Below are 25,025 nucleotides of genomic sequence, written 5' to 3' on the forward strand. Positions count from 1 at the left end.
TAACAAAACAAAATATACTTTATTAAAATTAAGCATGTTAGCACCTCAGTGTAACCTGGAGAAGTCGAAGAGTCCAGCAGTTAACCAGTCCAGCAGGCCAAATGGCTGAACATCCTGAAGTGCATTCCAATGGTAGAAAAAATACCACGACTGTTACGACACGCACGTTCTCAAGAAGCTAGGACACACAACCAGTCTCGTTTGTAAGGAGAGACGTTGTGCTGCCTATTATCTTGATGGGAGCATATAGATCTGCTGGACCAATTACATATGTTAAATCAGATGGTGTAGCAGGTGTCTGCTTTCCCTACAAAAAAAAAAAAAAAAACAAAACCAAAACCAAACCAACCAAACAAAAAAATCGCTGCTTACTTGACTCGCAGGAAAATCAGCATACCACGGAGCTGAAGTTAAGAGCTACATATCAGATTGGAGAAAATAAATTAAAATGAAATAATGGGAAATACTTAGTACATGAATAGACCTGTAGTATCCTTATGGTCGACCATCCAACTCAGTACACACGTTAATAGAAAAATGACCCATGCATCACATAGCAGGCTGTGACAACCAATGCCTTTAGCTGAACGGGCTACATGATCAATAGATAAACCTCCAGCTACCAAATCCCACTGTGCCCCTTTGTTTGGTCATACAGAGTATTGAAACAGACAGTTGTAAAGCTAAGTTAGCCAGTGTTACAAAGATTACAATGTTTTCAAACTAAAGATACTTTTTACATTTAGAAAATACTTCTATAAAACTTGGTAAAACTGACATCCCGATCTACCGAGTGTAACGCACTCTGATTACAGGAGGAAGATCTCACAGACCCAGAAAACACGTGGGTATTCCTCCCTCGGATGTAATTATGGGCACACTGTGGTGAACTGCCTTTTGTTTCCAACATCCATCGCTATCGAAGCCGTACCCCCTAAGTACGCATCGCCATAGAGCTATGCAGGTGCACCAGATACCCTCCTTGTCCTCCTCAGCGCTGAGGTATCTATTCCACCGGCTAACCTAGAAGTACACATTCAAGCCTTGCTACCCTCACTCCACCCTCCTTCTAGCCAACGTTGATTTGGTTTCCTGTTGCTGAAAGCGAGGGGACTAATGCTGGCTAGAAACAGAAACTACACAATCATTCCACATAGTTTTGTTACAATACTCTTAAATCTCGGTTTAGAACACGCAAGCACGTTTCAGTAAGGTCTTGCCTAATGTACAGATTATTAGTCATGCCAACTAGTTTAGGATTAGACAGCAAGGGTTTGCAACCACTGCAGATAGATAAACTCACTTCGCTTCTGTCTCTTCCCAGTTCTCTGAACGAAAGCCAAGGATTTAAATGCCGATGTGTTACAAAGGCTCCGTTTCATTAGAGGGAGTTCTTAAGCCAATGAGATAAACTACAGCCGTCAAATGCCACCGGGTTCTTTGTACCAGATCGTAATCCTTACTAGTGTTGAGAGCATCGAGACATCTGTAACAAATACGTATGTACTGCGGAGAAAGCAGAAACTACATAGTACAAGAGCACTCTTTAATCTGGGGATTCTTTCACGCTAGAAACAGCAGTCTTTTATGGCATCAGTAATTTACTGAAGAAACACATCACCCTGAGAGGGTTTCTAAAGCTTTCCTCGTGCCTCTGCTAAGCAAGGCCACACACGACATCGTTGTTCGTTCCTATGAAGGGTACAGTGCCACCCACGCTTTCAGGCACGCCTTCTCCAGGGGGTAGTGTTGCTGCTACCTCACTTAACACACGGCGAGTTTATTTGCTGAAAACTGATACCCTACGTCCACTTCGTGGTGACACGGGTCCCATCTACACTGCAAGAAGTGCTTTCCGCCGCTGCCGGCATAGGGAGGGTGCGGATGGGCCCGGCGTAGATGGGACGCCGGCAGGCGCCCGCAGTGCTAGCTCTGGGGTAACGCTGGATCGATAACGGGGCTCGGCAGTGGGTTGAGAGCGGCCGCCCGTCTAGGCGGGGGAATCCAATGGCGCGGGCTTGCCCGGGGCCGGGGGCTGCTTCGGCGGGGGCGGGAGGGACCGGGCAGCGAAAGCCGAGGAGGGGCTGTGGGGCCGCAGCCCGTCCTGTCTCCGCTCTGTCCGGGAACCTCACTGAGGGTGGCGGAGGCGCCGGGGTGGAGAGCCCCGGGCCGGGCCCCCCCCCCCGCCCCGGGCCGGGCCCCGGCCTCAGAGGCCGTGACGCTTGCGGGTCCCGGCGCTGGCAGCGTGGAGCAGCCGGTCCTTCTCGCGGATCTCCTCACGGAGCTGGGCCTCGGCCAGGCGCAGGCGGCGGATGCTGCCCTTCATCTCCTTCATCTTCACCTCCAGCAGCGCGATGATGTCGCGCTGCTCGTTCAGCTTCCTCAGCAGCTCCTCCGACGTGGTGCCCGACGACAGCGAGTACGAGTGGTCCGGGGGGCCGCCCTCCACCGGGCCCTCCTCCCCCGCCGCCGGTAGCCTGCCGGGGCCGGGCCCAGCGGGCGCCCCAGCCCCGAGCTCCACCTGCACCGTCAGGTCGATGGGCTTCACGTCCTCGGCCGCGCCCCCTGCCGGGGCCTCGGCGGCGGCGGCGGCACCGGGGCCCTGCGCGGCGGCGGAGGCGGCGGCGGAGGCGGCGGCGGCGGAGGCGGCGGCGGCGGCGGGGCGGGGGCGGCGGGCGGCCCGCTGCGCCTTGCGCTCGTTGACGCCGCGGAGCGGGAAGATGGTAGGGACCCGCACCAGGTAGGACTTGCGACCGCCCTGGAAGTGCTCGCTGCAGACGCGGTGGCCCGTGGTGGGCTGGAAGGTGCTGAAGCAGCCGCTGACGCCCGCCCGGGAGACGTTCTTCAGCCAGAGGCGCCGCAGCTCCTCGTCCTTGGGGAAGGTGTAGAAGTGCAGCGCCTTGTCGCGGTGCGAGTTGTTGTAGCAGCCCGGCACGCAGCAGGTGAAGCCCGGCATGGCGGGGCGACCTCCCGGGGAGGGGGGGGGGGTACCCCTGGGCGGCCCCGGCGGCGGGGAGAGCGGGCGCGGGGGAGTCCCGCCGAACTACAGATCCCACAAGGCCAACGGCGGCCTCTCGCCGCCCGCCAACGCCGCCCGTCGCGGCCGCACCGGAACTACGCGGACCACAATGCACCGCGGCGGCGGCGCCGCGCCGGAACTACCCGCCCCACACTGCGCTGCGCCCCCGCCCCCGCCGACTGCGGCCACCACCCCCCGCGCCCCGCCCTCGGCATGCTCCGCCCCCCGCTCCCGTGGGGCGCCGCGCGGCGGTCTCGCGAGAGGCGGCTGGGCGGGAAGGCGGCGGGGCCGTTACTCCGTCATGGCCGACAGCTGGCCGCGGGTCCGCCGCGGGGCCAGGCGTAGCGGCCGCTACCCAACGCGGGCCGCTGTGAAGGTGGCGGAATGGGGTCCGGCCGGCCCCGCCGCGGGGTGTGCGGGGGGGGGGGAAGGGGAAGGTCGCGTTGCTGACGGGACCAGCCGTCCCGCGGGGATCGCCGGGCGCTGCCCGCCCGTACCTGCTCGGTGTGAGGGAGAAGCGAGGCCCTTGGAGTAGGAACCGGGGGGCAAAGCACGCTCCCTTGCCCTTGTTCGCCTTTAAAGGGGAAAAATGGGCCGAAACTCATGAATTTTGTGCTCACCGAATAGCCGGGGCTGGCACAGCCTTCTACCTCTATGTTTTTCTTCTGTTTCCCCTTTTTGGGTTGTTTTAGGTGAGGGCTCTGAGGGACAAAGGGCCGCGGGCCGTGCTTTCAAGTCCCTCAGGCTGTTGCCCACGATGAGAGCTGTGCATTGAAACCCACCTCGATGTGGCGTTGTGAATTGTCTTCCGCCCAAAAATGAAGCGCCAGCGTTGTTGAAAAGCAAATGCGCATGATTTCTTTTTGGGAATTTGGAAAATGTTTCACGTTGGCTAGCTTAGCTTTTTATTAGAAGACAGATGATGAATGCTTTTGATGCTAAGATTCATCTTTAATGATGAAAATACAGTTTTATAATTGCATGTCTCTGATTTCTCTCTTTAGACTGTATCCGATTCAGGGACAAATTCTGGCAGAAGCACCTTGGTGAAGCAGAGACCGACTGTGTTCCCTGATCTTGACAATGACACGCCACGGATTATGCTCAAGAGAATCATCCAGACCCGTAAGTATCTTTTTTCAGGAAAACAGAGAACAGAAGGACAGTGCTTTGGTGGAGTTGAGAACAGGAGGTGTTCTTCTGTAGTCTATTATTCTTATCCTGTTATGCGGAACAGAAATGCAGACCATTGTATTGAGTGATTTATGTAAAAGAGGAATCACTGCTGTGACAGCTGAACAAGGTCATGTGATACAACTCTGTCTCAAAGATCAGGTTTTGGATTGATGAAATCATATTCTCTTCACTCGGTGTTCTTATGCTGGTGAGCAAGCGTGTAATCTTTGTGCTGCCTTTAGCTGTAACATCGTGTGTTAATTATAGAGGCATGCGCTGTTGCAGACTTCAGCTCAGCTCTGCTGCAGTACATGGAACCCCCATGCTGCCATTTGTCACTGTTGGCTTTGTCGCTGTATGTGGCAGCCTTCCCAGGAGTAGAACCCAAATATTTTTCACTAGGTCTTTATTTTAAACCATTGATATATGTCATTTACAGAATGTAGTATAGATTTGATGCTCTGCTGCATTTTGGCATTCTTGCTGGATTGAATGTTGGAAAGGAAATGTTTTGGGTTTTTTGGCAGAACCACAAGTTTCACCTCTAGCACCTCAGATATCTAAACATGAAGAAACAGAAGAAGCTCCACCAGAACTCCCATCTAAGAGGGTGTCCAGCATGTAAGTGATATTTTAATTTTTACTTTTATTTTTTACACTACCAGGTATAGCTGCAGTTCCTGTGATGGCATTGGGGAGTAGGATTTCTCTTACTTCTGTTTCAGTGATCAGAATTGCATTCTGTCAGGTTGGATTTTCAGAAATACCTCTCCAGCTTCAAAAGTTGCATAGGAGTCACTGGGACTGAGGGACTGAATAGTAAATGCTGCATGTTTGTGCTTAGTCCTGCTTCTTAAATGCAGATTTTTAGTATCTCTTTGCAGTGGAAGTGCTGGTTACAATAAGGCTTGTGATGGAAGCCTACTTTTCGTAGTTGTCTGACAGACACTAAAATAGAAGTTCTTGGATCTCCCCAAGGCTACAGGCCGTGTGCTGATGATGCTGGGGGCGTAATGAGTTACTGCTGTGTCTTGTATTCAGAATGCAGGCTGCTGTAGCTTTTTACGGTATTACTGCTCCTTGGCTGCCCTCGTTTTGGGCTGCTACAGGTAACTTCCTTCCTGTAGAGTGGTTTGGAGGTGAGGTTTGCCTGAGGCTCAGCCACTTTTATTCATGTTTAGCTTCCGTTAATATTTTAAGTTAATAGGCCTGACTGAATTGGAGAGGCTGAAGTGTGGTTCATTTACTTCCACTTTGTTATGAAATAGAAGAAAGCCAGTAGTGGTGGTAGGTCTTAATTTGCTTTAGCCAGTTTTGTCACAACACTTGTGCGTGTTCTTGCTTACTGCAAAATAGATTGTTCTAAATAATGTGATTACTTTTGTCTTTATAGCTAAACTTTTTGCATTGACCATAAGCAACCTTAAACAGGTCATGTAAAATATTAAGCAAACTTCTATCTTTCTGATTTTTTAATAGAGGAGGAAACATCTGAGTTTTCTGTAAGTGTAACCACTTTTTTTTTTAAATTCAAGAAAGATGAGCAGTATTATTTTAGTTCCTTCTTGATTTTGCTTGTTGTAGCTCTTGAATATCTTTGAATGTGCTTCTCATCAGCCTTTCTTAAGCAAAAAGACAAGGTGGTTGGACATTTGCAGGGTTTTATGTTCCATGTTAGTTAGTTCTTGAACTGAAACAGGTATAGACTTTTTGTTTTAAATCCTTCCTCACAACCTTCCTTTAGTTGACGTGAACTTTCCTGAATTTGGGAAGGCACTGCTTTCCCTAGTTGTAATAGCACGTTCCAGGATAGATGCAAAAAAATGAGAAATCTTTTTTTCCCTACTGCTTTACATTTCTTCCCTGTTACAAGCCAGTTAATTCTAATGCTTAGGCTTACATTAGGCTCATAATAAGAAATTAAATTTAGCTACATTTCTGGGTGGTAGAGAATGTATTTTGTAGGGGGAAAAGACCTGTAAACATGATCACCTTACCTTTCTTGCTATATTGAAGCCACATTTGTTGCAGCAAAGGATACGGAAGGATACATCTGCTGAATGTGGGCCCTTGGCTGCCGGAGGGATGCTCTGCTCTAGTACTGCAGGACATGGTGTGGAGTGCTGGCAGCAACTCGCTGCCTGAATTGACCTTCATGAGAGGGGATTCTTGGAACTTCCCAGTACAGGGGGAAAACAACTCAGAAACATACTTTCTGATCCTGATCCAGTGCTTGACTGTGACGTTACGTGTCAATTCCACGCACCAGTGAGCTTTGTGATACCTAATGTTGTTTCATGATGATGGTTTTTTCATTTATGCTGTAATGGTTGACAAACCTAATTGCTCCTGTGTGCTGTCAGGAGGAGAGAGCTATGGAGCTTGTTGGAAGTCCAAGCTTTTACTCTAGTCTGACCTTTCTCAGCCCTGTTGTTTTGAATATATACTCAAGTTTTGATTCTCTTTGTGAAGTTTACTTTGATTTAGTAGGAGGGAATGACATGTTCCCTCATTTGCTGACCTAATCGCCCATTAGTTCCTTACTTCTGCTGCAGAAAGGACAAATAATTTTAATTTGCTTTTCAGTGATGTTAGAGGGACCTTTCTAGGGTAGCCAAGTGATAATGTTATCCTTTGTTAAAGGCTTGGTTTGTATTGGTAGGGTGGAAATGCAACTGCCAGACCTTGTTCCTGAGGAGACATCTATTGCCACGTTCCATATGACTAAGAAGAGAAAGAAACTCAGCATTTCTGAATTTGAGAGAGCAGCAGACAAACGACTTCCCCAGAACCAAGGTAAGGCCGCAGTTGAAAATTACGGTGTTCAGCACTGTGTTTGCTGTCAGCTGATCATCATCTGCTGCAGTTTCGTTCTTAGTGACTTCTCAGCTGGGCAGTGGTACATTTGGAAGCAAGATTGCAGTATCTTGCACAAAGGGGATAGGGGAGAAGGTAAAAGCCCCTCCTATCAAATTTACAATAAGCCTTTTTGAGCCAAGTTATGGGCTCTGCCCTGACTGTATATAACTTGACTATTTTCCAACTTGGTGCTCTTTGAGTTTTGAAGTGCCTCTGAAGGAAGCAATCCCTGTCTTCCCCTCAATTCCAGAAACTTGAAAATGCAACAAGCTGCATGCTTTTCATTGCAATTACATCAAGTAGATTATAAAGTTCTTGTTTGAGAAAAAAGGGTCTTATAGTTTTATAAAAGAAATAATGTTTTATATTGGAGTAAGTCTTCCCTTTAAACATAAATTTGCAAATTTGGTAAACATAACTTCGATTTTATTTGGAGTTTAACAGAGGCAGATAAAACACCTCACCTTTGTTTACATATCCTATTGGCAGTAGCAACTGGAGTAGAATTCAAGGGTGAGATTCAGCTCTGAATTACAGACAACAGTACCTCAGCTCTGAATTACAGATGCTCTGTGTCTGCATGCACACTAGGAAACTGAAATCCTCCTAAAGTTTAGGGGAGATCTAGTCAGTGGAGTATGGAGGGTTTTGAGCTTACCCTAAAGTAGACACCTGCATTTGATTAATTGTGCTTGACTATAATGGGAACAGACACCTGTGTTTGGATATTTTAATCTGGAGCTGAATCCCACCCTGACTCAAAACGTGTTTTGACCACCCCGTGGTCAAAAAAATTGACTTGTCTTTCTTTAGCCTGATACCTGGTCTGAACATGTTCTGATAAGATGTGGGCAGCTCTATAAAAGCAGAGCGGGCATGCTCTAGTATTTTCTAGTATGAGCATGATTATGTCACTGCTCTCCAGACCTGCTTTTGGATTTTGGGGGCTTTGTGAGTAGAACAGGTTTGAGTTATACTTTCACCAACAACGTGTGGAGTAGTTATCTGTACTTCTAAAGCTTCCAGATGCTTTAATGTTTAGTTTAGGTTGCTGAAGGGCTGTGACTGAGGCACTAGCCTAGTATCTTGCTATTAATGTGGTAAGATTAATATTGAGTATGAGGACATGTGCCACGTTAAATTTTCTTTGAAATAATTGTTTTATTACCCTTTCAGAAATTGCTTATTAGAATTCTAATATGCAGTTCTGAAACGCAGACAAGAAATTGTAAAATGAACCTGTCATCTAATTCTGTTCTCACCAAAATGTAACTTTTGAGGATTGTAGCATAACTGGCTCTAGAAAGAGGAAGATCCATTGGGGTGTTCCTGTAGCCTGTTGTGTAGGCGGTAATTTCTCAGCTAGTGCAATTTCTTAACTAATGTGTCACCAACTTTTTCTAGCTCAGTCAATGTTGGACAGCACTGCTTTGGCTCGGTGAGTTTAAATTAAAATGTCTTAACTTCTGGCTCTCCTAACTATAGCTGCCTTGATTCATCACCTCTGTAGTTGTGATGAACAGTACAGATACCTGGGTTCATGATAAAGACCTATGTTAGTACTAACACAATCATCTCCCTACTCTGGTGACAGAATTTGAAGGTGTTCTAGTACATACCTTGTGATTTTCAGAAATTGTGGCTCTGCACTGTATGCCCAGGTTGGTCTAGCTTGTATTGCTACTATTGTTTCTCTTTTTACTTATTAGGATCATTCCTTTTTTCCTTTCATTCTCATGTTTCCAACAATAAATCAGTACACAATATACCTTAGAATATTATGATTGCCTGTTAATTGATTCATCGCATCAGTTGCATCTATGCAGTCTATAGTCCAACTCTCCTGGACTTTAAAAGCTTTTTAGCAAGTCAAAGAACTCATTTTCCTGTGTTGCCCCTGTACTTTGCTAATGATCCTAGCCATGGTTAGCAATTTATTTCACCCTTCTCACTGCAGCCCTTGCCTGTGGTCCCATGCAAGGTGATTCATAGGGCTGCATTCTGTACTTCCTATCTTTGAATCCTCTGAACCTTTTTGATTGTGCTGCCTAGAGAGAGGGACAGGAGGTAGCTGAGCATGGCCAGTCTCTTTAGGATGCAAAATATGTGCAGTGAGATACATCTTTTCCCATGCTTTGCATGTTGCTATCTTAGTTCCCATCTCAAAAAAGTTACAGTGTGTTGGTAGCTGTACTTTGCTGTGAATACTGATACTGAGCAGCTTCTTAGACTTGAAGTCCTCCTACCATCCTGCTGTCATCTAGAGGACATCTTTACTCTCAAACATTTGTTTTCCCTTTTTTTTTATTTAAAATTTTTAAAATGCCAGAACCTTCTGTCAGATACATTGTTCCAGCCCTTGTGAGGTAGGAGGCTGTAAAACAGTCTGTTTCCTGATCTCTCTGATACATATCCTGATGTTAGGTGATACCATAAAATTAAACTATTTGTTTAAAGTAGACTGGCATGTAATCTTCAAGGTTTTTTGGGGGAAATTCCTCCTAGCTAAGGGATTTGTGAAATGTCTCACGGCTAGTGGCACCATGTCTGTAATCTGAGGGTAAAAGGGGAGTGTGTAACTTTGGAAAATTGTTTCTTCCCTTCTCTTTTTACAGATCTCTTCGCCTGTCTCTTGGTTCCTTGATCCCACCAGACACTGTTGAAAAGAGAGGCTTGCTCCGGAGGCCAAAAAATCGCAAAGCTATTGACATGGAAGCTTTTGAAGGTGGAGTGGAACAGAACATGCTGAAAAGAAAAGGTTTCTTTTGTGTTGTTACTTCTGTTTTGGGAGGGAGGGCCTTATATAAGGTGGCTTTTAGAAGCAGTTACTGAAGTGTGGTCTGTATTTTACGATTTAAAGGCTACCAGCACGTTCACAGAAATCCAGTGTAATTTGGGAGGCAAGATTAGAATGAGACTCTGCATCTGTAGTTGCTTTGATTCTATGCACTTAAGTATGTGCTCCACCCAGTTTGGTGATTTATACCACAGGAATCGTTTGGGATCGTGTTCATAACTGTGGGTACTGGAGGTGGTTTGGTAGAGAAAGTTAGGGACACTGAAGTGTGGTGATGCAGTTTCAGTGTTTGATCTGTGGAGGATAAATAAAATTTGGTTGAATGACTTAAATTTTGAATTATGCAAGTCCTGGTAATAAATGGGTGTCCCTATGACCTTGAACAGTTTTTCACATAAAACTTGTTTTAAAACTTTCTAAACAGCACAGAACTATCTTGTGGACTCAGAAACAGCATCTGGGATTCCAACAGCCATGCTGGCAAGTGATGCGGAAATCATGCTGAGTAACACAGAGCTCTTTGTTCAGCCTCAGTTTGATGAACAGAGCCACAATAAGCTTTCTGCTCTTGAACCACAGCTATCAGATTCAAAAACTTCAGCACAGACAAGCAAGATTTCTGATGCAGCTCAAGAGGAAGCAAGGCTGGTGGGCCTGGTATCCAGTGTGGGCACAAATGAGGGAGGGACCCGAAGATACTCTGCGGACTTAATCCTTGATCATGAGCATGTTGACAGAATGACTCATGTATCTCCAAAAACACCTGCAAACCAGCAAGAAGATAAGCAAGATCATTCCCAGCAGAGTAACCCAATGGAACAGCTTTCTGTTTTGGAAGAGGTGGTGGCTGGCAGTGAGTACTCTTGGGTTAGGACTTGGGGCTTAGCAGGTATTACCTGAAATCACAGAATGGCTGAGGTAGGAAGGGACCTCTGGAGGCCATCTTCTCCAGCCCCCCTGCTCAAGCAGGGCCACCTAGAGCAGGTTGCCCAGGACCATGTCCGGGCAGCTTTTACATTTCTCCAAGGATAGAGAGCAACCTGTTCCAGTGCTGAGTCACCCTTACAGTGAAAAAGTGTTTCCTGGTGTTCAGGCAGAGCCTCCTGTGTTCCTGTCTGTGCCCATTGCCTCCTGTCCTGGCAGGGGGCACCACTGGAAAGAGGCTGGCTCCATCTGCTTTACACACTCCCTTCAGATACTTGCATATATTGATGAGATCCCCCCGAGCCTTCTCTTCTCCAGGCTGAACAGTCCCAGCTCTTTCAGCCTTTCGTCCTAGGAGGGATGCTGCAATCCCTTAACTGTCCTGGTGGCCATTTGCTGGACTGTCTCCAGTATGTCCATCTCTCTTTTGTACTGGGGAGCCCAGAAGTGGACACTGTAAATTGGTCACAAATATGGGGAGCTAAGGAGATAATGTGTAGGAGCAGCAGACAGAGTTAGAAGGAGTGTCAGGAGGTTACTAGTCTAGACCTTTACCCTGGTAAGCTCATTTATATGTCACAGCCAAACGCTTTGCTGTCTCTAGGGCCTTAAATATCACTTGGACAGAGGTAGTCACCTCCCTGGTCGCTCTGTACCAATGCTTTGCCAGTCCTATCAACTTGCCAGTTTTTCCCTGGTGTCCAGTATCTCTCTTCTGCAATTTCCCTGTAAATACCTTGTCCTGGCTGTGTAAATGGGAGCACATTTTCCTCATACTGTGTTGACGAGGCCCCAAGGCTCAGTTGTAACCCTAAAATTTTCTGCTTAGTGACCCTGAGGCAGCTAGCCAGGACAGGATCTGCTGCAGTAAATGGCTTTGTGCAGTTCTTCAATCAAAACACCCTATGCTTTCCATGAAGTACGGACAGCTATTGTTTTTTTTTCATTTAGTTTTTTTTAAGATCCGTTGTCAAAAAGGCCACAGAGACAGTATTTAAAGAATGATTGTAGTAGTCAGTACTGCTCAGGCCAGGAAGAGTTCTTGCCCTGGAAAGTTTAGAAATTAATTAATGTGGGGTGGGCTCTTGCACCATACTCTGCTTCTGAAGGGTTGTCTGTGGCAAGCTTGCTGGGAAAAGTTGTTTTCAAAGGACAAGGAAAGAGATCAACAGAAAAAGGTTAGTTGCTCTGAAGAGTCCAATGGTAGGCACTGTTAGGACAAATGGATAGATAATGTGGAGAATAGTGTGGAGGACATGGAATAGAGGACTGGATCAAATGAGAGGAAGAGGGGGGGAGTGAGAGCATATCTTAAAGATGCTGGAGTTTGTAAGGCATTGATGTCAAAAGTTAATGGTTATGTAGTTCTGCTCTTTTGCCAAAGGTAGCTGATGTCAATGTTGCTCCTCAGTGTGAACTGAAAAATAGTTGAAAGGACTTTTCCAACTGGTTCCTAAGATACAATATGAACTCCCTAAACTGTTTCAAGTAAAGGAAGAGCATTTTCTTGTGTGTATTCCTCTCTCTGCTTGGTTGGTATTTTACTTACCAGGAAAGCTAAAAGGAAATTTATAAAGATAATGGGAGCACGTTAATGCTCTCAATTTCTAGCTGTTAATAGATGGAGCTCGTCTTTGCCATCCAGAAGTCCAAGTAAATGTTTGGGATCCCCAGTCAATCTAAAGCCTAAGAGATATTTCAGCATGTCTTTGAGAGAAGTTGTCCCCCATGTAGTTGAAGACCTAGATGTATGTGATACAGAAAAAGCAGATGACTGATACTGTGAACAAAGTGGAACAGGAAGAGATTTTCAGAGAGGGTAAGAAGTGCTTGCAGTGTTGCATGGGAATGGAGTACTTTGATTAAAACCAAGAGTTTTTCAGGTGACTTGCAGAGTAAAATAAGACTTTATTTTGCAGTAGATGCTAGAGATAATTCAAGTCATATAGGAGATACTGTGAGCATTTCCAGACAAGCTTTCTAAAAGTAAGCTGTGACTTGCTCATGTGCTTTCTTGTCAGTATTTGCTTTGTTCACAGTGACTGCAAATGGAATAAAGGTTCATATTTTTTGGTACGTCCATAGTACTGCTCATCTTCCCATAGGAAAGATGAATAGCTCCCTCTTGGCAAGGAATATATCTGGCTAATCACTCTTTTAATGCTTTACTATATTTATTTAAGCCATGTTGGCTGTTATCTTTCTCCAGTACCAACCAGCATCTTTTTCTCTATAAGACAAGGGCTTGAAGGTTGCCCTCCCTTAAGTAATAAGATGTCACTAAGAGGTTGGGCTTTCATACCTCCTTGTTCCTGGAAGACAGCAAGTCATGCAAGTTGCCTGCTTTCACAAGCACATTCTCAGTTATATCTGAAATCCTTTTGCCTTAGAATAAGACAGTAAAACTCTGCGCAGATGCTGAGGGTGGCAGGTGTTATCCAGTCATTACATAAAGCTTTGGGTATATGTGGACACAAATTCCTGTGTTTTCTTGTATTTCATTTTCCAGACTCCAGTTTAGGATCCTTTTAAAGTCTTTCCCATTGTTCCTTTGACAGTGTCTGGAAATGAGAGAATACCATTGTCATGCAGGTTTAGCTTTCCCTAGGCTTAATTACGTCTGAAGTTTCATATGAATTACCTTTTGGTGGTATGGAAACTGCACAGTCTATAGCACCAACAGTTTTGTTATTAGAATTTTAAACTGAATACTTGCAGTGCCCATAAGTAATTGCTTGCACATACCAGACGTATCACCAAAATTAGTTATGTTGCCTTTTTATCATGATGATATAGCCTTCTGTTTTAAACAGTTCTTTTAGAGTAGTTCATTAAGGTAGCAGATATTCTGCACCTCTAAATTTACAGTTGTGTAAGGTTGGCATCCTGTAATCTTCCATGATTCTTTTGTCCTGTTACAGTTTTACTTGGGTGTGCCTGTGGAGTGTGAAATTTAAATGGGATGTTTCTCTTGAGACTGATGAAAGTCACCTCAGAATTGTTACAGTTCTGTGAATAACAGCTCAAAGTTTGGGGGATGGTCAGAAAAGCAAATAACATGTAAAAGTTATTATGAAAGGAAGAAATGACAAAATGTCACTGTGTCACTATGGAAATGATTGTCATGCTCACTTTTTGAATACTGCGTGCAGTTCTAACCTCTCCATCTCTAAATAGATTTAACAGAACTAGAGAAGGTGCAGAGAAAACCAGGTTTACTGTTAACGATAATCAAATATATGGAACTGTTTCTGTGCGTTGAATGACTGAAGATAAGGACTGCTCAGCCTGGAAAAAAGACAATGGGAGTGAAATGTAAGGAGTTTAAAAAGGAAGGCCTTGAGCAGCATGGAGGAGATGATTCAGCAAACAAATTGAAACAAACAGCTCCCTGATCTGTCAGTGCAGCAACTAGAGAGGAGCAACTTGCACTAACAGCTAGCAGGTTATACCAAACTACAGGAGGTATTGCTACTAGCAACAGGTGAAAAATTCAGTAAAAATTAAGACTTGAATGTGTCAATAGCATCTGGTACTCCAATGTTAAAGTACTGTATCCCAGCAGGGATCCAGTAGTGGGGGAGACTCACTGGTGCCTGTCTGCCTTATGCAGTCTTAGTGTAGAGCTGAGCTTTTGTCTTCTCCCCACAAAGCTAGTTAATATTTCACTTAACTTTAGGCAAGATTTTGCCCTGCATTGGTGTAGGGAGTCCAGTGTTCTGGTTAGTGGGATTGGTATTACTGATTTTTGTACCACCTTTGGCCAAATTTCCTTGTTCCCTTCACTGGGGCTTAGGGGTCCCAAGGCCTTGACACTTGTACTTTTGAGTGTGAAAACTCCCAGTCACTGGAGAGGATGGTGAAAATCCACTTTTACAGCTTCTGCTTCTGCGCTCAGCCAAGATTTCGAAACCCTTCAGCAAGTGATAATACTATGAGAGTTCCCAGTAAGATTTCTCCAAATAATTACCTGTGTGGGTTTCTGCTGGAATTGAGCCACGGGGTAACAGGCATGGGGACTATAGATGTAGTATATAGGGAAAAGGAGTACTTAAGTACTCTTTGGTACTTCAGTAGCTACTTAAGTAGCTGAAGTTTTTAAAGGCATGCAAATCATGTGTCCATTTATTTCTCCTCATCCTGCCTGCTAGAGGCTTGTCCGGGATGGTTAAAACCACTGCTAGGCGCTCTCCTCTTTATAATGCAATGTATCTCTTGCAAAATTGTTTCTTCAGAAAAACTGAGAAAATGGGGAGGAGAAGCTGAGTACAAACTCCATGTGTTGTTAGACTTAAAGGAAAAGAAATTTTTCTTTCACACAATCACCAAAAGTGAGAACAGACGTAGAGATGGCAGATCTTGAGGAGCTCTGCTTACTGATAGGTAAAATTCCTTCATTGGGATCTGATGTGCACCCTAATTAGGTGGCTGTAGAGCAAACACAGGAAAAGTTGTGCATTTCTTAGATGTAAACTTTTGGATGGGAGCTGCATCTGCTTCCCTTATTTATAGCTTATGGCTATTGCTGAGTTTACTTATGAGTAAATTTTAGTGGTTGTTAAACTGTATGCTGGTTGTTGATTGGGGGTTTTTTGTAGGTAAAATTGTTGATAGAATTTCCTATTTTAGCTGCAGAGCATCGTGCAAGTGCTGGATATTCTGAACATTTGGAGAAGAAACTGACCAAAAAAGCAGAATTGCAGATAACTACAGTAGAGGATGCCAGAGTTGAAACAGAAATGGCCCCTTCGGAAGAAGAGGGAATAGCAGAAGGCAGTGTTGAACACCAAGGCTCTCCCAAAGCTGGTGAGGACAACCTCTAATACTGACAACTATCTCTAATGCCAGAGACCTCTCAAGCTGCATTATTGGCATCAGTGCTGGGCGAGAGACTTGTTAACTCTCTTTGCATTCTGGAATCTGGGCTAAATGCTGGGAAAATATCAAACTAATTTTGGCATTTTAAGCTGAAAGACTGCATTCTGTTCAAATGGAAAACAAAATTATATTGGCAATACTGCTTAGAAATATATAATTGTGGAAAGCTTAGTTAAAATTTACTAGTGGGAGTTCTAGAATCAGGCAAAGATTGATAAAACTTGGAGACCTTCTGAGTGTGTTGGCAAATCAGGATCTTCTAAGTTACTTTTCCTGAATTGCTGGGTCTTCTGTGTTCAACATGCTGCACTAAGGCTTTGGTTAGACTTCTTTTGAGATAAAAGTTGTTATTAAAGGAAGTTAATTTAAAAGGAGCTCAGATAAAAATTTCACTCAAATCTCATGGGCTTCTCCACATTACCAGGTGCTATTTTTTCTGTTTGACCTCTGCAGACCTAGAGGAAGCAGAGGGAAAAGTTGAAGATTCATCAGTGCTTTAGCTTATCTAACTTAGTGTATTGACACCCTAATCCTTGAAGATAGGAATATAATAGGTGGCAACGTCATTAGGAATGGAAAGCTGGGTTTCATTTTTATGAGTGCTTTGAAATTTTGGCTATGATACTTGTTTCAGTGATGTATTTTTCCTGCTTTGGAAATCTAGAACGTGAGATTGCCAAAGGTGTTGGAGCTGGAAGTCTGGGCAGGCATTCTCATGCTTTTTCCTCCTCTGAAAAATCTGGGATGGGGCCATTAAAGGAAGCTGTTGAACAAGCAGATGAACTAGAAGACCAGGTTATCACAGTAGAATTGGATGGTCCAGAAGAAGAGCCTACTGTGAATGAAACTGAAGACCCTGAGAGTGATGGTAAGAAAAGGTGAAGGTACTGTTGCAGCAGTAGCAGGAGGCAGTTGGAGAAATTTTTTTCTGTTACCTCTCGATAGATTGAGGAACAACGTAGGTTAATAATGTGATTTAACTGTTTAGTCAATTGGATAGTCCAGGGGAAGCTGTTGGCTGCTATTCCTAGGGCCAGATTGTTACTGGCTTATCAGGTGCTTCAGGGACCTAGATCATCTTGTACTTTTTGAGGTGAAGGTAATGGAAGTGCACAAATAGACAAAACTGAGTGCAGAGTGGTTTTATATAGTGACATAGGGATATCCTCCATTTCATTCTTCCTTCCTTCCTGACTCCTACCTTCCTGCTGACTTTTTAATGTCTTAGCACTGAACTGCTGTTTCCACAGCCATTTATGTGACTCCAGGCTTGAAACCTGATTTAGAACCCCATATTTTGTACATGTAGTTACAGATTTCCTTTCCAGTTAACCAAAAGAGTAGGCTGGCTTTCCAGAAAGCTGAGAGGAAGTGTCTGTTTCTAAACAGTTCTTCAGACACTACATCAGTCTGCTCTGTTGCCTCAAGAGTGCTTGTGCCCTTTGGAAGAACATACACATCAGACTGAGTTCTCTTTGATCAAGGCCACATTTGAGAATGCCCAGAGTGTGTTTTAGTGGTGTCTTTTGGGACTGATCTTAAAGTCTTTGAAAGTACAATACACCCTGAAATAAAAAACTGAACTAAAAGAATCTCATTGCCAGGATTTGAGGCATTGTGGGGAAATACAGCTGTAATGAGAGTGTCAATGCCTGTATGTATTTGTGCAGCGTGGAAGGCACATAGACAGTTGAACTGGTCCACTTTTGCCACAAGAAAAGCTGTAGGTGTTCTTAGGACATCTACAATTGTGTGTCAACATGGTTATCTTTAACACAGCTGTATGAAGAGATGGAGAGATCTTGATGAAGAGATCTCTGCTGATAGGGTGGAACAGTAAAAGTGGCATCTTACAGGTCTCGTTGGACAAGGAGGGGAAGAAAAGATGAGAAATTATGCGCACTTGTCATAAAACTGACCTCGGAAACCTCAGCATAACTAGTGTCTTCTCCTGCATCCTGCTCCCTGTCCCTCCAGCCCACAGAAATATTTCTTCAGAAGAAGCTAATGCGAGGAACCATGGTAGTTCACCTGGTCCTGCTTTCTCTGAGATACTCCTGACCCTCTGAGTTGTACTACTCTCAGTAGTACCTGAGCCCTCAGCCCTCTAGTAGCTGGGCTTGTCTTCTATAACAGGGCAGGTGTCCTAGCTTTTAGGGAGGGTTGTGAAGTTGACAACATTGCCAGATATGCTGGATTCTTGGGCTGCACTCAGCTTTCAAGGGAAACTGTCAGGCAAGAAAACCTCCAAGACCACTCGCTCCTCTTCTAGACCGGAAGCTACTCAGTATTTCATTTCTGTTAACATTGTTTTCTTTCCTGCTCTCACTTTTTAAGAAGTAAAGAAGTTTAAGAGTGAAGTGAGAGGATGCAGATTAGACTTGGAGGAAACTAATATGGGTGGTTCACAGCAAAGAAGAGGTGAGGTACTGACTATAACCTGAGCCTTAGTTGGAGGGAATTTATGAAAACCTGTAAATATGGGAGATGCCTACAAACTGACCCTTGTAATGTGATTTTGTTGCTCTGCTCGTCCCTGTGTTCAGGAAAATTTGCCACTGATTTAGCAGGGTGGCAGCGAGGTAGCTTGCAGACTCTGAAGTTCTCTCTGGGAAAAGAGGCTGCAGCTTCTTGGCAGCCTAAGTTGACCCAGCCATCAGCCCCTGCAGCCTGGCCCCGATATGTGTTCCTACACCCTCCCTGGTGTGCTGGTCCAGCACGGGGGCTGATGGGCTGGGCCTGGGTGGGAGGGAAGCCGCCAGCTTGTGTGGCAGGAGGTGGGGTGGGTGGAACTGCAGCAGACAGCAGTCGTGCTGGTTCAGGGTGCCATGGAGCCACAGCCTGAGTGCAGGCAGTGTGGCACTGGACCAGATGTGTAGAAAGCTGGCTGGGCTTCTGTCTGCTGCTGCAGCACTGCTTGCTGCGGGAGCTCTGAAAATAGAGTTCAGTTCCTCAAATACTTTTTTTTCCCTAGAGGTTTCCATGAAGACACCCACGTTTGTCCGTGCTGCAGCCTACAAGCCACTGCTGTCAACTCCGCGTCCTGTAAAACCTGCTTCTCCCAAGTAAGTATAAGCCACCTTCAGCAGTGGCCTGGTAGAAGTGTGTCTGGGGGGTGTTAGTGCTAGGGGGAGAGCGCCAAGCCCAGCTTTGTCAATTGTTTTGTGTTTTATCAGCTGTAGCAGGGAGGGAGGAGTCCTGAAGTCTCTAGTTCATTCACTGCTTTAGTAATTGAATAGAGTTCTATCAAGTGAATGTCAGCACTCTCCCAGAACAGGTCCAATGTCTCAAGTCTTTCCAATGAATGTTCTTGTAATATTTTCTTGTGCTGAAGGCCAAAACCTTTTCCTAGGAGTTTTTCAACTGGTAAGCTACCCTGGAGCCATAGACTTCAGTATGGGATGCAGAGGCCCTTGCAGAAGAGATTGCAGATTACGTTACATTAATCGCATAAAATGATGTATTTGTATTGACTTTAGAAGCCTAAAGCTGTATGCAGTTGCCACATGCTGAGTATAAAATAAAGCTTGCCTAGAGGCAGAAAGTGAACCTGTCCTCTGCATTACTCCAAATAAATTAACATTTTTCACCCTCTTAACTAGAAATTTGGTGAAGCCATATGCTTCATCAGAACCAGTAACAGTGGGTCCTAGGGAACAGGAGGAATTTTCTAGCCCATGACTCTAGATTTTTGTTTATTGAAGCAATAAACAATCAAACCAAGTTCTTGTGCCCTTTCCTGCTGTGAACAAAGGTGAGTGATGCTTACAGAAGGTGCTGGATGATCGCTGTAATCATGAATAGTAAAATATATTTATAAAATAGAAAAAGGAGTCTTTGATACTCTGCTGAAGTAGAACTGAATGAATGCAGATTTGCTTTCAAGCTGTGCTGAGATAACAGCTGACCATAATTACAGGTTCAGAGCCTCGATTACGGGAAGTTGTTGCACAGAAAATGCATGGTTTGTTTGCACTTTACGTAATGCAGTCTGACCCTGAGTGGGCCTGCTTGTTTCCTGAGATAGCGATGCTCAGGTTAAAAGCCTGAGGAATACTCTAGGTTACGTAGTGGAGCAATAACCATGTGAGAGCCATGGTTAAGACATTCTGCTATAAAATAATCTCTTTATACTGGTACAATTCTACTGTGATCAACTATACCAGATTAGAACCATAGTACTTTTCATTTAGAAACACCAATGTCTAATGCAGTCACTGAACTTGAATTTTGCCCTGATCCTGTGAACCAAACGTTCATATATAATCATTCACAAATGGGTAAGCTGAGGCACAGAAACAGTAACCATGATGACTTAAATAATGACTGGTTTTTGTCTCACTGCTACCCATACTTCATCTCTGGGGCTGATCTCTTCCACCTGCCTCTGAGGTTCTGACAGAAAAACATGCACGGGGGTTGGTGAGCGAATCAAATGATACATGCACTCCCTCTGTGGATTTTGCATGTGTTAGTCTGAGATTCCAGGGGTTTTTTTTGTTGTTTTCCACTTGTCTACTGAGTGAATCTAGAGATTTCCCTTCCCTTTTTCATGTTACAATTTTTCCTTTTTAGAATGGAAAACAGTCGTAATTTCCTTTGGGACTTATAGTCATGTTTAAGAAAAAAACAAAACAAAAACCAACCCACCAAAAAGAATCAACCAAACAAAAAAACCCCAAACCCCACAAAAAAAACCACTAAACAAAATATTTGTAATAGTGTAAAAGTATACCCTGCAGACCGGACTCCTGTCTGCAGATACAGAGGTGACCTGTGGATGCATCAAACTTTGTGCGCTCCTGGAGGGTGAATACTACAGGGATGCAGTGAAAACTGCATTTATGTATTGGAGGGAACTATAGTTTGCTGACTATCTGTTATGCTAGCATGTTTATCTTGGGAAACTTGCGTCTGGATTGCTTCTCCCAAGGTCACAATGTTATGTGAACTGTTTGCAAACTGTACTTCATGCGCATGAGGGTTTTGAAGAATTGGGAGGGAGAAAGAATTAAGAGCTCGAGGTAGTTTGTACCACTTTAAATTCAGCATAAGGTTTGCCCAAACTCAGCCTGATGTGTTCTCTGCCTCTCCCCATGTTTGTTCATTTGATGTGCAAATTTTCAATTTCCCCCAAAGGTCTCCCCTGCAACCGCTGCGGGCCAAGCCAATTCCAAAGAGCTCGGGAGCGACACGGAGGAAAACGAGTAAGCCTGAAGTAGCAAGTAGTTTGATAAAGAAGATATTTAGCCATTATGTGAAAATGCCAGTGGCCAGAGATGCATACAAAATTGTTGAAAAATGGTAAGTGACAGCAAACTGTTCCTCCTCCTCCCACTCTTTCTAGTTTGTTTTTTGGGGTTTTTTTTTTTTTCCCTTTCTTTTCTCTCCTGAAATAACAAACCTGTCAGGAGTGCTGCTGGGAAGCTGACAGCCCTCCCTATTCAGCTGTGGGGAGAGTCACAGGAGGTCTGGTTAAAACAAGGACAGAAATGTGCTAGGTGCTTTTGGCTGCTGTGAGGGTATCCGTGACCAACGCTGCCTTGCAGGAGCTTCTGGGTTTTGTCCCAGCCAGTGCAAATTGCACCATTCACAATCTTCTCTAGCTAACAGCACACTAATATCATTAGCACTCTCTGTGAGCTGGGTGGCTGCGGAGTGTTTCTTCTCCTGCAGTTTTCTCTGGCAGGCTGTGACCTGCACGGCAAGCAGTTCTAGTGCAGCTTGCCCTACAGAAGTTCACACACTCCACAGCCTGATTTTATTTCGCTCCTCAATCCTCCTTTAGCTGTGAGAGATACTTCAAGCAGCTAAGCAGCGATCTGGAAGCTTACACCAACCATGCAGGGAGGAAGACAGTGGAGATGGCTGACCTGGAGGTCCTCATGAGAAGGTAAAGGGAGAGTTATTACTAACCTGTAGTAGTGTTCGGTAGTGCTTTGATAGCCCAGTAAGACTGTCGTTGCCAGGGTGTGCACTAGCAGTAAGTATTTCCACAGGAAGTGTGGTATCTTGTGATTTACTCTGCATGATGCCACTTGGTCTTCTGTCCCAGGAGGGCATTCGTGGATGTGGGTTTTTATACTCCATGATGATGGTGGTGGAGGGCCAAAAGGAAGCAGTGAGGGGTTGGGGGTGCAAGGAGTCATCTGAGGAACAAGTAGCAAGAGGAGGGGGATGAGTGCAAGGGTGAAGCGGTTATGGTTGGGAAATGGTGTCAGCAGAAAAAGCAGAGTAACAGTAAGTGCGAGGCTGGGCTGCACTGTTTGTGTCCCTGAGCGATCTCTTTACTAAAAGTGCTTGCAACTGAAATAGCGTGAGCATTTTCACCTGCCCTGCTCTCTGTTTTGATGACTTACTCTTCCAAACAAAATCATAGAATCATAGAACCATTTAGGTTGGAAAAGACCTGTAAGATCATCGAGTCCAACCATTAACCTAACACTGCCAAGTCCACCCCACATCTACAGGTCTTTTAAATACCTCCAGGGATGGTGACTCAACCACTTCCCTGGGCAGCCTGTTCCAAAGGTTGATAACCCTTTTGGTGAAGAAATTTTTTCTAATATCCAATCTAAACCTCCCCGGCACAACTTGAGGCCATATTCTCTTGCCCTATCACTTCTTACTTGGGAGGAGAGACTGACCCCCACCTTGCCAAAACCTTCTTTCAGGTAGTTCCTGCTCCTGCAAAAGCTGATACTTTGGATTCAAACTGACAGTTCCGCTCAAGAGCAGGAAAATGAGTCTCCAGCCTGGCAGGCCGGGGCTGGCCTCTCCTAACAACTGTGTTCCCCTTCATGCTGCCACTTGGATACCCTGTAGAGGGTCAGGCTGGGCAGCAGCCTGGATGAACTGTTCTTGGAGCCTCTCCACTGCTGCTCTTTCCTGTGGGGTCCTTCAGCTCCCCCATCTCATGCCTGAATTTATTTTGTCCTGTGACCAAAACACAAGGGGTTTGTTCTTGGCTTGGGAGCCCTCTGTAAAACTCTGTGGGGCCTGAAACAAATCCATTGCTCCTCATTTAAAGTCATTATCATTATGCCAAGTTGTTATTCCTCGTCTCCACTGGAAGAGTTTCAGATGCGATGCTGAAGTCATCTGAGGGATTTTGCAGGGCATGTCTGATTAAAGGCTTTGCATGGGCCTCTGTAGATGGAGCTGGTGCTGCTGCTTAAAAAAAATAATCTGTTGTTGTCCTGGTCCAGAGATTTTAATTTTCCCACCTGAGAGGTTTGTGCTAAAATCAGTATGAAGAGGCTGAGAGGTGTGACAGTTTAGTTGGCCAGATTTGAGGATTCCGTGCTCTTGTTGTTTTACCTTTTTGTAGATGTCTTTACGCCTTTCCACTGCCTCATAAAGGGATCAGGAGTTGTTGCTGGTTCATGAATAAGAACAGTATTTCTGTTCCTTTCACAAGGAAAGCATAAATAAATGCTGCTTTTTTTCCTTTCTACAAGACAAGGAGATGCTGATTTTTCAGGCTAATCAGCTAAATGGTGTACTAGAAAACTACATGCCCTACACAGTTGGAAAATGCCAACCACCTCTGAATTGGGAATGTAAAAAACTCCTGGGTAACGAGCTATTTGCTTCTGTTACATCATTCTGTGTATGTCTTTAAATGGTAAAATTTATCCTGTGGCAGGTGGATTGTGAGTTTAAAAAGCAATGAGCTTATACTTGGGTAAAGTACAACTCTGTTTCTTTTCTACTCTCTTCTTTTTGAACAAAGACAAGGGCTGGTGACAGACAAGATGCCGTTGCATGTGCTGATAGAACGTTACCTCCCTCTGGAGTACAGGAAGCTCCTGATTCCGGTTGCTGTGAGTGGAAATAAAGTGTTCCCCTGCAAATGAATGTGCCCCTCTGGCAGCAATGGCCCCTGTGGGTGGGAAGACGGTCTGCTCGCAGAGGCTGGCTGGACGCTGTTCTGTGGAACTGCTCCATGTGCGGGTTTCCCACAAGGAACTGATAGGGCAATAAACAGTTGACATTCTCTTGAACTGACGCAGGCTGTGCTGTGGCTATCAGGCCAGCCTGCTGGATCTCACCAACTATTGTTACAAGACATTTGACGAACCTGAATTTTTTTACGTTACCTTTGAATACTTGTACAGCTCTGATAAATAAAATATGTATTCTGCGTGATGCAAATGCTACTTTATTCCAGTGAGCTGAAAGGCTACTGCATTGTGGTGTTCAAAATGTTCTTAACAGACATTGAGCTGGGTCGATGCTCGTCATACTAACTAGTTGTTTGCTCAAAGGAGAAAAGTTGTGTACTGCCTTCCAAAAAGCAGCAGATCCTTGTTACAGCTGTGTATTATTCTAAAGCAGGGGCTTTCAAACTTGGGGTTTGTTCCCCTTTGCAAACCTAGTCTACTGTGTCAAGAGTAGATCATTGTCCATCTATGACCACAGCTGGTTACTGATGTAAATTGAAATGCGAAAATAGACTATATATAACCAAATCTCACGGGGAATTAGCAAGCAATAATTTTAAGTCCATTTCAGACATGAAATTTTCTGGTGCACACATGGTAGGTAGACTGGGAGAGATTGATTCAGGTGGAGTTAATTGTGTGTACTGGGTTTACCTGGCAAGGTTTTGGTAGTGGGACGGGGGGAAGGCTGCAGGAGTGGCCTTTGGCCCCTGTGTTGGACAGAGCCAGTTCCAGCCAGCTCCAAAATGGACCCACCGCTGGCCAAAGCTCAGCCCATCAGCAATGCTGGTGGCATCTCAGTGATAATGTGTTTGAGAAAGGGTAAGAATGCTGCGCAGCAGCTGTGGGTGGGAGGAGTAAGGAGAAAAGTGTGAGAGAAATAACCCTGCAGACACTGAGGTCAGTGAAGAAGGAGGTGCTGGAGCCAAGACTCCCCTGCAGCCTGTGGAGAAGACCATGGTGAGCCAGGCTGTCCCCCTGCAGCCCATGGAGGTCCACGGTGGAGCAGATATCCACCTGCAGCCTGAGGAGGACCCCACACCATGGTAGGTGGACATGCCCTGCAGGAAGCTGCAGCCCATGGAGAGGAGCCCATGCAGGAGCAGGTTTGCTGGCAGGGACCTGTGGGGGACCTATGCTGGAGCAGTTCTTGAAGGAGTGTATCCCATTGGAGGGACCAGAGACACAGTGTTATGGACTGACTGAAACCCCCAGTTCTGCATCCCCTCTGCACTGCTTGGCAGTAAGGAGCTAGTTGAGCCTAGGAAGAAGGCAGCGTGGGGGGAAGATCTTTTTTAGTTTTATCTTTGTTTCTCACTATCCTCCCCAAGTCAAGTCTGTTTTGACTGTGACAGTAATTGGTGAATGACCTCCCTGTCTTTATCTCAATCCATGAGCTTTTGCTGTCTAATTTCTTCCTGCTATC

At 45.1% G+C, this 25,025-nt stretch overlaps 2 protein-coding genes across 2 annotated transcripts; one reads left to right on the forward strand and one right to left on the reverse strand.

Moving 5' to 3' along the window:
* On the reverse strand, positions 1-2,956 carry THAP11 (THAP domain containing 11). The gene has a single exon (XM_030025508.2). It carries the CDS (start codon positions 2,954-2,956, stop codon positions 2,207-2,209), a length of 750 nt encoding a protein of 249 aa, XP_029881368.1. The 3' UTR covers positions 1-2,206.
* Positions 2,955-23,804, forward strand: CENPT (centromere protein T). The gene is made up of 13 exons (XM_030025507.2): positions 2,955-3,395; positions 4,024-4,144; positions 4,723-4,816; positions 6,858-6,991; positions 8,459-8,492; positions 9,670-9,812; positions 10,276-10,704; positions 15,405-15,581; positions 16,318-16,521; positions 18,628-18,718; positions 20,793-20,957; positions 21,442-21,546; positions 23,389-23,804. The coding sequence occupies exons 1-13, from the start codon at positions 2,955-2,957 to the stop codon at positions 23,510-23,512; spliced, it is 2,262 nt and encodes a 753-aa protein (XP_029881367.1). The 3' UTR covers positions 23,513-23,804.
* Positions 23,805-25,025: the final 1,221 nt, after the last annotated feature.

The sequence above is a fragment of the Aquila chrysaetos genome, chromosome 9, assembly GCF_900496995.4.
Source record: "Aquila chrysaetos chrysaetos chromosome 9, bAquChr1.4, whole genome shotgun sequence".
NCBI classification, from domain to species: domain Eukaryota; kingdom Metazoa; phylum Chordata; class Aves; order Accipitriformes; family Accipitridae; genus Aquila; species Aquila chrysaetos.